The sequence below is a fragment of the Prionailurus viverrinus genome, chromosome B3, assembly GCF_022837055.1.
Source record: "Prionailurus viverrinus isolate Anna chromosome B3, UM_Priviv_1.0, whole genome shotgun sequence".
Taxonomy (NCBI): domain Eukaryota; kingdom Metazoa; phylum Chordata; class Mammalia; order Carnivora; family Felidae; genus Prionailurus; species Prionailurus viverrinus.
The window spans coordinates 29,313,678-29,327,623 of record NC_062566.1 but is presented as its reverse complement, the minus strand read 5'-3'; the positions used below and the strand labels follow the sequence as shown (position 1 = coordinate 29,327,623).

At 38.6% G+C, this 13,946-nt stretch overlaps 1 protein-coding gene across 7 annotated transcripts in view; it reads right to left on the bottom strand.

Annotated features, from left to right (window-relative positions):
• The window catches only part of MYO9A (myosin IXA), a 273,152-nt gene that overhangs the window by 56,474 nt on the left and 202,732 nt on the right, over positions 1-13,946 (bottom strand). For all 7 annotated transcript variants that reach the window (XM_047861621.1, XM_047861624.1, XM_047861627.1 and 4 more), the window contains 2 exons: positions 7,020-7,131; positions 3,871-3,932 (listed from right to left, as the gene is read on the bottom strand). In XM_047861621.1, the coding sequence (XP_047717577.1) occupies positions 3,871-3,932; positions 7,020-7,131 (174 nt within the window). The remainder of the gene's footprint in view (positions 1-3,870; positions 3,933-7,019; positions 7,132-13,946) is intronic.

The window sequence follows — 13,946 nt, the reverse complement described above, 5'->3', positions numbered from 1 at the left end:
TTTCAATGTTTATTTATTTTTGGGACAGAGAGAGACAGAGCATGAACGGGCGAGGGGCAGAGAGAGAGGGAGACACAGAAACGGAAACAGGCTCCAGGCTCTGAGCCATCAGCCCAGAGCCCGACGCGGGGCTCGAACTCACGGACCGCGAGACTGTGACCTGGCTGAAGTCGGACGCTTAACCGACTGCCCCACCCAGGCGCCCCTCTTTATTAGCTTTTAAGACATATATTCATTTGCTTTTCTGTTAGTGGTTAAAGACTAAAACAAATATCCATAACATATTTAAGTCTAATGTATTTTGAACAATTTAACCACTTCCCAGATAACCCAGGGACCTTAGTATAGTTTAATTCCATTTACCCAAGTAACTTTTGTGTTGTTATTGTTGTCAGGCAGTTTAATTCTATATAGTTGGCCTTCAAACAATGTAGGAATTAAGGGCACCAATTTCCTATGTAGCCAAAAACCTGCATGTAACTTTTGAGTCCTCTAAAATTTAATTACTAATAGCCTATTGCTGACTGGAAACCTTACTGATAACATAAACAGTCAATCAACACATTTTTATATGTTATATGTGTATTATACATTGTGTTCTTACAATGAAGTACACTGCTAGAGAAAATAAAATGTTATCAAGAAAATCATAAGGAAGGAGTGCCTTGGTGGCTCAGGTGGCCAAGCGTCTAACTCTTGATTTCAGCTCAGGTCATGATCTCATGATCCATGAGATCAAGCCCAGCATTGGGCTCTGTGCTGACAGCATGGAGTCTGCTTGGGATTCTCTGACTCCCTCTCTCTCTGCCCCTCCCCAGCTTGTGCACTCTATCCAAATTAAATAAACACTTAAAAAAAGAAAATCATAAGGAAAATACATTTACATAACTGTGTTTATCAAAAAATCCACAAATAAGTGGACCCATGATGTTCAAACCCCTGTTGTTCAAGGGTCAACTATATATTTGAAGCGTTATAAAAGACATTATTGTATTTTTAGTCATATTCACTTAGATTTATAAATATTATTCACTCTTTGCATTTTTCTTCATTCTTTCCTATGTTTCTGTTTCTATCCAATGTCATTTTCCTTCTGCCTGGAGTACCTCCTTTAGTATTTCTTTTAGTGCAAGGCTGCTGGTGACATATTCTGAGTCTTTGTCTAGAAATAATTTCACATCATTTTCACTTTTTTTTTCAATGTTTATTTCTTTATTTTGAGAGAGAGAGAGTGCTTGTGCACGAGTTGGGGAGCAGGGAGAGAGAGGATAAGAGAGAATCCCAAGCAGGCTCTGCACTGTCAGCAAAGAGCCCAACATGAGGCTCAATCCATGAACCATGAGATCATGACCTGAGCCAAAATCAAGACGCTTAACTGACTGAACCAACAAGGTGCCCCCATTTTCATTTTTGAAAGCTATTGTCACAAGGTACAAAACTCTGAGTTAGCTTCATTTTATTATAACTCTCAAAACATGCCAGGCCACTGTCTTTTGACTTCCATCATTTCTGTTGAGAAGCCAGTTGTCAGTTTTTTTTCACTGCTGCTTTAGCAGTGCTTTTTATTTTTTCCTTTCAGACTGCTTTTAAGGAATTTTTCTTCCTTTCATTTGGAGAAGTGTCCATCTGGTGTGGCTTCCTTTGTATTTATCCCGCTTTAGGTTAAAAATGGTTCATGAACCTGTGACTTGATGTCTTGGCCATTATCTCTTAAAATGTTGCTTTTCCCTTATTCTCTTTCCTTTCTTCCTGGACTCCAATTACCCACATTTAAGAACCTTTCATCTTTTCCTAGATGTTTCTCGTGTTTATCTTTGTATTTCCCCCTTCTTTTTTGCTCTCTGCACTTATAGATTTCTACTGACCTATCTTTTAGTTCACCAATCTTCTCTTCTCCTATGACCAATATGCTGTTGAGCCCATCTTTTGAGTTTATAATTCCAATTGCATTTTTTATTTTTAGAATCTCCATTTGCCTCTCTTTTAAATGTATATTTCAGATATTGATAAAAAATAAATTTTCGGGGCACCTGGGTGGCTCAGTCGGTTAAGCGGCCAACTTCAGCACAGGTCATGATCTCGCAGTTTGTGAGTTCAAGCCCCACGTCGGCTCTGTGCTGACAGCTCAGAGCCTGGAGCCTGCTTTCAGATTCTGTTTCCTCCTCTCTCTGCCTCTCCCATGCTTGTGCTCTCTCTCTCTCTCAATAATAATAAATAAATGTTAAAAAAATTAAAAAAAAATAATAAATTTTCTTTTTATCTATATTTCAACATATTTGAAAAAAAAGGTTTTAAAGTCCAGGTCTGAAAATTCAGTAATTGGGTCATCTGTGAGTCTACTGACATTGTCTATGTGTTTTTTTCTCTGTCTCATTTCTTAATATCTGTTATTATATATAGATAAAGTATAAACGTTGATGATGTTATGTCTCTTTGGAGAGGGTTCACCCTATTCTCTTTGATGGGTAGCCAAATTAAGGAACAGATCATCTTAATCTAATCAAGAATGCCTTAAAGCTCGTCTTCAGCTTTTATAACGTCCAGCCTATTAATGACTCACTCCCTTTCTGAGAGTAGAGCTCTTCAGAGGTCTCAGTGCCAGTGTAGGACATTCAGTAGGGCCCCTCTCTGAAGGTGGATCACAGAACTCCAATTTTTTTTCCTTAACAGTGTGAAATTGCAGAAAACTCTGATCTTTTTTCCAGTTTAGCTTTTTAGCCTTTTACCCCATATAGCTTAAGAATTCAGAGAATCTCTTGAGGGAAAAACCTCTGAGTTCAAGGGTTACACCTGGATCATGATCCTGGCAATCCCAAATTCCTGGTCTTGGCAATCCCAAATTCCAACTTTTGCCTCCATTGCCCTATGAGATTCCTAAAAGTTGTGCTGACTTCTCTGACTCTTAAAAACTCTGCCTGAAATTGTGGTTTCGTGTTCTACAGCAAAAATTGACAAATTCCTACTAGGAGAAAAACATCTCACAGACACAGATTCACTACTATGCAATTATCTTCTCTCTAGGATCGACATTCCAACAAAGTCCAACTTTCCTGGGCAGCTAGCTCTCTGATGTGCAGCAACACTTTTTTCAGTTATTCTCGGCATGGGTAATAGTCTGTCACAAGCTATTCCACCTAAGCTCAAAGCAAATGTCCCACCTTCATTGTATTTTAAGCCTTGAATAAAATTTCTCTTTGTACACCTTGCCATGATTTGTCTACTAATTTGGAACAGATGCAAATACTGTACCTGGGTTGTAAACAATACACACACACATTTATATTACAGTTCAGATTTGTATAGTATTGTTACAACTGTCCATATGTGACTAATAAGTAAAAAAAAAATGTGATTATATAGCAAAAAAAGCCTGAAATCTATCAAAAATCATTGCTTCCTTTAAAATAAAGTGTCAAAGTACATGTTTAATACCTTTTAGATCTCTGTGTATCCAAACTGAATTATGTAAAAACACCAACTGGGCTGGTGAATCTTGCTGTTAATGTTAAAATCTTTAGCTATAGCCTACCACTTTCAAGACAATTTCTAGTAAGAGTTATGAGCATTTAATGAAGTGGAAAACCTTTAAAAGCAGTGTTTTAATAAACTGTCAGTTGTGAAACCAGTTTAATAGCTCTCCCAAATAGTAAAGGTAAATATAGTTCCAGGAAAATCAATCCAATTATATACCTATCCCTATATATATATATGTATGCTGGATCACGACATAAAGTGTATTTCTGTGAGTTGTGATCAAAAAGTTTGAAAACGACTGCTCTATAAAACCATTGAAGAGGACTTGCTTTCTTTCATGAGGTAGAAAAGGCCAATATATCTGTTATTTACTACTCATAGGTGATAATTTCTTACCTTTTTAGAGCACTTGGCTGTGGTTTTCAGACAGCATTTCTTGTGGCAAGCATATTTACATACTGAAAAACAGATTAAGAATGCAGTATTTTTAAAAGCCTGTACATCAATGACAAGAACTTAAAAAGTTTACAACTTTAGGGGGGCCTGCTTGGTTCAGTCGGTTGGGCGACCGACTTCGGCTCAGGTCATGATCTCACAATTTGTGAGTTCGAGCCCCGCATTGGGCTCTGTGCTGACAGCTCAGAGCTTGGAGCCTACTTCGGATTCTGTGTCTCCTCCCTCTCTCTAACCCTCCCCTGCTCACACTCTGTGTCTGTCTCTCAATAATAAATAAATATAAAAAAATTTTTTAAAAAAAGTTTACAACTCTGTTTTAGACATATTTTCTTTAAATTTGAGGCTGCTATAATATCATATATATGTTTCATATGGTATTAGAATGGGGGAGGGGAAGGGGAAAAAAAAGTTAGAGAGGGAGGAAGCCAAACTGTAAGAGACTCTTAAAAACTGAGAATAAACTGAGGGTTGATAGGGGGTGGGAGGGAGGGGAAAGTGGGTGATGGGCACTGACGAGGGCAGCTGTTGGGATGAGCACTGGGTGTTGTACAGAAACCAATTTGACAATAAATTTCATATAAAAAAAACAATAAAAAAGCATTTTAACCCATTCTATTTAGAAAAGTGAAGCTGAAAAACATGCCTAAAATTTCTAACTACTGTCTATGAAAAAGCTTTTAATCTTTCATCACTGTCTACTCCTCCTCCCTGCACCTGCCATATTCCTACAGAATATTTTCTATCTTTCTGACCTGACTCACAAATTAGTCTTTATGCTCTCCTAATATATCTGGCTCTGCAATCTATTAAAGTGCCAAAAATACCTATTAAGAATCATTCCAAGGAGGAAGAAACGTATTACCACCAAAGACTCCTGCTGAAATGAAAGTACGTTGGGTAGCACATTAAGATCTAAGAAAGGCTTTATTTATTTACTATCTTAGAAAGTCCAGAATAGAGTTCTGAGGAACCAGAATATAAACAATATCAGTTGTGACTGGGAAAAAAGATAAAGAAAAGTTTCAGAGGAGAAATTATTCCCTGGAGCTGCAGAGAAAAGGGTTGTTAGGCAATTGGTAGTGGGAAGAAGCAGTGAGAGAATACTGAAAACATACCTGACCGGTGTCACTTTGCTACACCAGTTCTACCCCTTGATATCAACACCTAAGTATTTTTTTTTGAGCTTCTAAAACATAACTTGTGAGGTTTTCAAGACCGAGATCAAATAGGGGAGGCTATCTCATTGTGCAGGTGAAACCACCAGTATAATCACAAAGTCAGTTAATTCTATTTAGAAATCAAACCAAGCCCACCCAAGTCATAAACAAGCAGATTTTTTTCCATTTTCAGTTTTAAAACACAGAGACATTTATACCAAGCCTACTGGACTCAGACTAACATCAAACAGTCAAGTTAATGGCAAACTACTTCCTATTTTGTTCTTACTGTAATTTTTTTAGATTATCAATAATAAAACAAAAAGAAACCATTGTTGATGACAGAACAAATAAACATATCTAATAATGGTGATTCCACAATGGTGACCATGACTTTCATCCTTGTCCTACTGGACACAGCCCTTCCTAATACTTCAGTCATTCAATTCCAGGCCACTAGGAAACAAAACCTCCAAGAATTACTGAAAGCACCACAGTAGACGTATGGCATGACAGGAAAAGAATCTGAAGGTCCTCTGTAAGCCAGAACCCAGAACCAAGGTGACCTATAAAAAGTCTCTATTCACATTCACAGACTTATATATTCTGATGAGATTACAGTAGAGGGGCTCCTGGGCAGCTCAGCCAGTAAAGCATCTGACTCTTGATTTCAGCTCAGGTAGGATCTCACAGTTGGTGAGTTTGAGCCCCGTGCTGGGCTCTCTGCTGACAGTGCAGAGCCTGTTTGGGATTCTCTCTCTCTCTCTCTCTCTCTCTCTCTCTCTCTCTCTCCCTCCCTCCCTCCCTCCCTCCCTGCAACTTACCCATCAGCTCTCTCTCTCTCAAAATAAATAAACTTTCACACACAAAAAAAGTTTAACAAAGAAGATTACAAGTAGAAAAAAAGTACTTTTTTGGTTATAGCCTAATAATATTTGCATTAATTCATCCATCCATCCATCTATAGGTCCATCTACCTAACAAATATTTATCAAAATTTGTAATACCAGAACTGATCTGGTATTAAGTTTCAAGTGATCTGGTATTAAGAAACAATTAAGTTTCCTGACCTTATATGTCTTTCTAGTGGGACAGCCTGACAAACAAGAAAACAAATACTTAATATAACCTTGGGTGGCGAGAAGTGCTATGAAGACTATTAAACTGAGGAAGGAGACAGAGAATTAAGGGACAAAAAATTAGGGGACAGAGTGGCATTCAGATAGGACAGTAAGGAAAGAGCTCTGTAAGAGGTAACATTTGAGTGAAGACATAGATTAACTGAAATAGTAAATCATACTAACGTCTGGGAGAAGAGCATTTCAGATAAAGTAACCTGCAAGTACAATGACCAAACAACACCAAAATATCTGGTTTGGCAACAGGGAGTAGGTGAAAGAGTACAGTGAAATGAGGTTAAAGAATCAGGAAGTGTGAATTACTCTTTTATGTTAAAAAAAATGTAAGTAAACTTAGGAAATAGAAATATCAAGGGGTTAAAAAAAATTCTCAAAGATCACTCATATTGGCTAAATAAAAGTACTATAATTTCTGAGGGTAATTGTCTTCCCTCAGAAGAGCTCTTCCAGTTTGGAGACACTCACAAATTGGTTCCTCAGGCTACTAAATGTAGATAAAAAGTTTCTGGAAGAGTGGCTTTCGATGTGAGTCCTGACAGCAGGGCCCAGACCCTTCTTAGCCACAAGTTTAAAGTGGGACCCCTGAGAACCTAGAGAAGTCAGTTCAGGTCTCTGTACTTTATTTTGCACTTCAAAGAACGGATAGATGGGTGTCTGACAAAGTACATGTGTTCTGCCACATGTGACAAGATTATATAGCAAAAATGAGGTTCATGGTGAAATGTTTGGAATTACTGTAGTAAAGATAGATGGATTCCTTTAAAAAAAAAAAAAAAAGATCACTCATACTTACATTTGCAAACAGAGGCTCGGTCCATTATCCATATCAGGGAAGAACAGTACTCACAGTATGTAGGGATGCTATACTGGGTGGCCTTAAAGATGTGACCATTGTGCTCTTCTACCTGAATTAAAAAAAAAAAAAAAACATAGCATTTATGTTAAAGCCAACATAACAAATGCTGTCTTAACATAGTCAGCCAATGGGAAATCCTTCAATCCCTTGTTAAGTCTTCAATGGGCATTTACTCCAGGAGTAAATATGATCTTCTGAGAAACTAAATAGGCAATATATGTGGTCCCTACTTTCAAAAAGCTAACAATCTAGTAGAGAAACAAGATCAACTTGTATGAAAACAGAAAGGAATGCTACAAACATACAAGAGCTGTTTTGCATGACTCTGAATCAGCATTTTAAATTATAAAAATCAGTGGTCCTAGACAAACAAAAATTAAAGGACTTCATGACCACTAAACCAGCCCTGCAAGAAATTTTACCAGGAACTCCCTGAGGGGAGAAAAGACAAGGGGGGGGGGGGGAGAGAGACCAAAAGCAAGGAAGACTAGAAAGGACCAGAGATCACCACCAGAAACTCCAACTCTACAAGAAACATATTGGCAACAAATTTGTATCTCTCAGTACTCTCTCTAAATGTCAGTGGACTAAATGCTCCAATCAAAAGACACAGTGTAACAGATGGATAAGAAAATAAGACCCATCTATATGCTGTTTACAAGAGACCCAGTTTAGACCTAAAGACACCTTCAAATTGAAAGTAAGTGGATGGAGAACCATCTATCATACTAATGGTCAACAAAAGAAAGCTGAAGTAGCCATACTTACATCAGACAATCTAGACTTTAAAATAAAGACTTTAACAAGAGATGAAGAAGGGCATTATATCATAATTAAGGAGTCTATCCACCAAGAAGACCTAACAGTTGTAAACATTTATGTTCCAAATGTGGAAGCACCTAAATAAAATCAATTAATCACCAACATAAAGAAACTCATTGATAATAATACTATAATAGTAGAGGACTTCAACACCTCACTTACAACAATGGACAGATCATCTAAACAGGAAATAATGGCTTTGAATGACACAGCCATTATGTGTCATCTGCTTTGAATGGAGCAGATGGATTTAACAGATATACTCTAAACATTTCACCCTAAAGCAGCAGAATATACATTCTTCTCCAGTGCACATGGAACGTTCTCCAGAATAGATCACATACTGGGACACAAATCAGCCCTCAATAAGTACAAAAAGATCGAGACCATACCATGCATATTCTCATACCACAATGCTGTGAAACTCAAAATCAATCACAAAAAAAAATTTGGAAAGATAACAAATACTTGGAGACTAAAGAACATCCTACTAAAGAATGAATGGGCTAACCAAGAAGTTAAAGAAGAAATTAAAAAGTACATGGAAGCCAATGAAAATGATAATACCCAGCCCAAAACCTCTGGGACACAGCAAAGACAGTCATAAGAGGGAATACAGATAGCAATCCGGGCCTTCCTAAAGAAGGAAGAAAGGTCTCAGATACACAACCTAAACTTACACCTTAAAGAGACGGAAAAAGGACAGCAAATAAAAACCCAAACCAGCATTAGACAGGAAATAATAAAGATTAGAGCAGAAATCAATGCTATAGAAACCAAAAAAAAAAAAAAAAGTAGAACAGATCAATGAAACCAGAAGCTGGTTCTTTGAAAGAATTAACAAAATTGATAAACCACTAGCCAGTTTGAGCAAAAAGAAAAAGGGAAGGACCCAAATAAAATCAAGAATGAAAGAGGAGAGATCAATAAAAACAATAATAAGAGAATATTATGAGCAATTATATGCCAATAAAATGGGCAATCTGGAAGAAATGAACAAATCCCTAGAAACATATAAACTATCAAAACTGAAACAAGAAGTAACAGAAAATTTGAACAGACCCATAACCAGTAAAGAAATCAAATTAGTAATCAAAAATCTCCCAAAAAACAAGAGTGTAGGGCCAGATGGCTTTTCAGGGGAACTCGATCAAACATTTAAGAAAGAGTTAACACCTATTCTCTTGAAGATGTACCAAAAAATAGAAATGGAAGGAAAGCTTCCAAAGTCTTTCTATGAAGCCAGCATTACCTTGATGCAAAACCAGACAACGACCCCACTAAAAAGGAGAACTATAGGCCAATTTCCCTGATGAACATGGATGCAAAAATCCTCAACATTAGCCAACCAACAATACATTCAAAAAATTCTTCACCACAACCAAGTGGGATTTATACCTGGGATGCAGGGCTGGTTCAATATCTGCAAAACAATCAACGTGATTCATCACATCGATAAAAGAAAGGACAAGAGGGGCACCTGGGTGGTTCAGTCAGATAAGCGTCCAACTTCAGCTCAGGTCTGATCTCATCGTTCATGAGTTGGAGGCCTGCATCGGGCTCTGTGTTGACAGCTCAGAGCCCGGAGCCTGCATCAGATTCTATGTCTCCCTCTCTCTCTCTGACGCTCTCCCACTCTCACACACACACACACACACTCTCTCTTTCTCTCTCTCTCTCTCTCTCTCTCTCTCTCTCTCTCTCTGTCAAGAATAAACATAGAAAGAAAGAAGGAAAGAAAGAAAGAAAGAAAGAAAGAAAGAAAGAAAGAAAGAACGAACAGATGGACAAGAACCACATGATCCTCTCAATAGATGCAGAGAAAGCATTTGACAAAATACAGCATCCTTTCTTGATAAAAATCCTCAATAAAGTAGGGGCAGAAGGATCATACCTGAAGATCATAAAAGCCATATATGAAAGACTCAACACTAACATCATCCTCAATTGGGAAAAACTGAGAGCTTTCCCCCTAAGGTCAGGAACAAGACAGGGATGTCCGCTCTCACCACTGTTATTCAACATAGTATTGGAAGTCCTAACCTCAGCAATCAGACAACACAAAGAAATATAAGGCATCCAAATTGGCCAGGAGGAAGTCAAACTTTCACTCTTCACAGATGACATGATACTCTATGTGGAAAACCCAAAACATTCCACCAAAAAACTGCGAGAACTGATCCATGAGTTCAGCAAAGTTGCAGAATATAAAATCAATGCACAGAAATCAGTTGCCTTCCTATACACCAATCGATCCCATTTACAATTGGACCAAAAACCATAAAATACCTAAGAATAAATCTATCTAAAGAGGTGAAAAATCTATACACTGAAAACTACAGAAAGCTTATGAAAAAAATTCAAGAAGACATAAAAAAAAAAATGGAAAAAGAGTCCATGCTCTTGGATAGGAAGAACAAATAGTGTTAAAATGTCAATACCACCCAAAGCAATCTACATATTCAATGCAATACCTATCAAAATAACACCAGCATTCTTCACAGAGCTAGAACAAACAAGCCTAACATTTGTATGGAACCACAAAAGACCCCGAATAGCCAAAGCAATCTTGAAAAAGAAAACGAAAGCAGGAGGCATCGCACCCGGACTTCAAGCTGTATTACAAAGCTGTAATCATCAACACAGTATGGGACTGGCACAAAAACAGACACTCAGATCAATGGAACAGAATGGAGAATCCAGAAATGGACTCACAAATGTATGGCCAACTAATCTTTGACAAAGCAGGAAAGAATATCTAATGGAACCAAGACAGTCTCCCAGCAAGTGGTGCTGGGAAAACTGGACAGCAACATGCAGAAGAATGAACCTGGACCACTTTCTTACACCATACACAAAAATAAATTCAAATTGGATGAAAGACCTCAATATAAGACAGGAAGCCATCAAAATCCTCGAAGAGAAAGCAGGCAAAAACCTCTTTGACCTTGGCCGCAGAAACTTCTTACTCAACACATCTCCAGAGGCAAGGGAAACAAAAGCAAAAATGAACTACTGAGACCTCATCAAAATAAAGGAGCTTCTGCACAGCGAAGAAAACAATCAGCAAAACTAAAAGGCAACCAATGGAATGGTTGCAGATATTTGCAAACGGCATAGCAGATAAAGGATTTAGTATCCAAAATCTACAGAGAATTTATCAAACTCAGCACCTCAAAAATAAATAATCAAGTGAAGAAATGGGCAAAAGACAGGAATAGACACTTCTCCAAAGAAGACATTCAGATGGCCCACCGACACATGAAAAAATGCTCAACATCACTCATCAGGGAAATACAGATCAAAACCAGAATGAGATACCACCTGACACCTGTCAGAATGGCTAACATTAACAACTCAGGCAACAAAAGATGTTGGTGAGGATGCAGAGAAAGAGGATCTCTTTTGCATTGCTGGTGGGAATGCAAACTGGTGCAGCCACTCTGGAAAACAGTATGGAGGTTCCTCAAAAAATTAAAAAAAAGAACTACCCTATGACCCAGCAATTACACTACTAGGTACTTATCCAAGGGATACAGGTATGCTGTTTCGAAGAGGCACATGCACTGCAATGTTTATAGCAGCACTATCAACAATAGCCAAAGTATGGAAAGAGCCCAAATGTCCATTGATAGATGAATGGAAAGAGAAGATGTGGTGGCTCAGTCTTTTGAACGTCTGACTTCAGCTCAGGTTATGATATCACGGTTCATGGGTTCGAGCCCCACATCGGATTCTGTGCTGACAGCTCAGAGCCTGGAGCCTGCTTCAGATTCTGTCTCCATCTCCCTCTGCCCCTCCACTGCTCACTCTCTGTCTCTCTCAAAAATAAATAAACATTAAAAAAAATTTTTTTAAGATGTGGGGTGTGTGTGTAGATACACACACATATATATGTATATGTATATGTATACACACATATACATATATATAATGGAGTATTACTTGGCAATCAAAAAGAATGAAATCTTGCCATTTGCAACTACGTGGATGGAACTACAGGGTATTATGCTAAGTGAAATTAGCCAGAGAAAGACAAACATTGTATGACTTCACTCACATGAGGACTTTAAGACACAGAATAGATGAACACAGGGATGGGAAGGAAAAATAATATAAAAACAGGTAGGGGGACAAAACATAAGAGACTCTTAAATATAGAGAACAAACAGAGGGTTGGTGGAGGGATTGTGGGAGGGGGGATGGGCTAAATTGGTAAGGGCATTAAGGAATCTATTCCTGAAATCATTGTTGCACTATATGCTAACTAACTAGGATGTAAATTAAAAAATAAAATAAAAGCAAATAATAAAATAAATAAATGGGTATCTGTAAATATTAAACAAAAAGAAGGAATGTTCTATAATCATTCAAAATCTAATTGCTAAAATTCAGGGAAGCACAACTGAATTGTAGTTTAATTCAGAAAGCTTGTATATTAGTAACTATATTTATTCCATCTCAAGAAATAATATGCTAACCAAAGATGGTTAATCTGCATGAAGTCTATAACAGGGGCACCTGGGTGACTCAGTCGGTTAAGCATCAGACTTCAGCTCAGGTCATGATCTCACGTTTCACAAGTTTGAGCCCCATGTTGGGCTCTGTGCTGACAGCTCAGAGCCTGGAGCCTGCTTTGGATTCTGTGACTCTGTCTCTCTCTCAAAAACAAATTTGAAAACTAAAAATAAATAAATAAAAATTTTAACAAACAAACAAACAAACAAACAAAAAGTTTGGGAAGATGGTAGAGTAGGAAGGCTCTGAGCTCATCCTGTCCCACATTTACATCTACGTTATCACCCACATTCAGGTCAATAAACAGAGAGTGAACTGAAGACAGGCAGAACAAACTCCACAACAAGATACACAGAAGAAACTGCATCTGAAAGGTTAGGAAAGTCAGAAAAGTGGAGGGAGGCTGCCTGCAGTAGGGAAAGAGCTACCCGTGCAGGGAGGGCAAAGAAATGGGCCCTCACACCAAGGCAGCTCACATGGTGAAGAATAATCCCCATAATGTTTGGTTTTAAAACCCAGGAGGAGTTGAATTCAGTGACTTTGGAAAACCAGTGGGACTTGCAGCCTGGAGTGTTGTTGTTTTTTTTTTTTAATGCTTATTTATTATTTTGAGAGAGAGAAAGATAGAGACAGACAGACAGAATGTGAGTGGGAGAGGAGCAGAGAGACAGGGAGACACAGAATCCAAAGCAGGCTTCAGGCTCTGAGCTGTCAGCACAGAGCCTGATGTGGGGCTCGAACCCACGAATCATGAGACCATGACCTGAGGAGAAGTCAGGCACTCAAATGACTGAACCACCCAGGCACCCCATCAGCCTGGATCTTTAAAAGTCACCTGACTCAAATGATGGTGGGAATCCAAAGTGATTGCAGCTACTCTGGAAAACAGTATGGAGGTTCCTCAAAAAATTAAAAATAGGGGCACCTGGGTGGCTCAGTTGGTTAAGCGTCTGGCTTTGGCTCAGGTCATGATCTCACGGTTTATGTGTTCGACCCCCATGTCACGCTCTGTGCTGACAGCTCAGAGCCTGGAGCTTGCTTCGGATTCTGTGTCTCCCCCTCCCTCTGCCCCTCCCGTGCTCATGCGCTGTCTGCCTCTCAATAATAAATAAACATTGAACAAAAATGTTTTAATTAAAATTAGAACTGGGACGCCTGGGTGGCTCAGTCAGTTGAGCGTCCAACTTTGGCTAAGGTCATGATCTCGCAGTTTATGAGTTTGAGCCCTGCGTCCGGCTCTGTGCTGACAGCTCGGAACCTGCAGCCTGCTTCGAATTCTGTGTCTCCCTCTCTCTCTGCCCCACTCTCTCCCACTCATACTCTGCCTCTCTCTGTTTCTCAAAAATAAATAAATGTTAAAAAAAAAAATAGAACTAACCTAAGACCCAGCAATTGCACTACTAGGCATTTATCCAAGGGATACAGATGTGCTGTTTCGAAGGGACACATGCACCAACATGTTTATAGCAGCACTATCAACAATAGCCAACGTATGGAAAGAGCGCAAATGTCCATGGATAGATG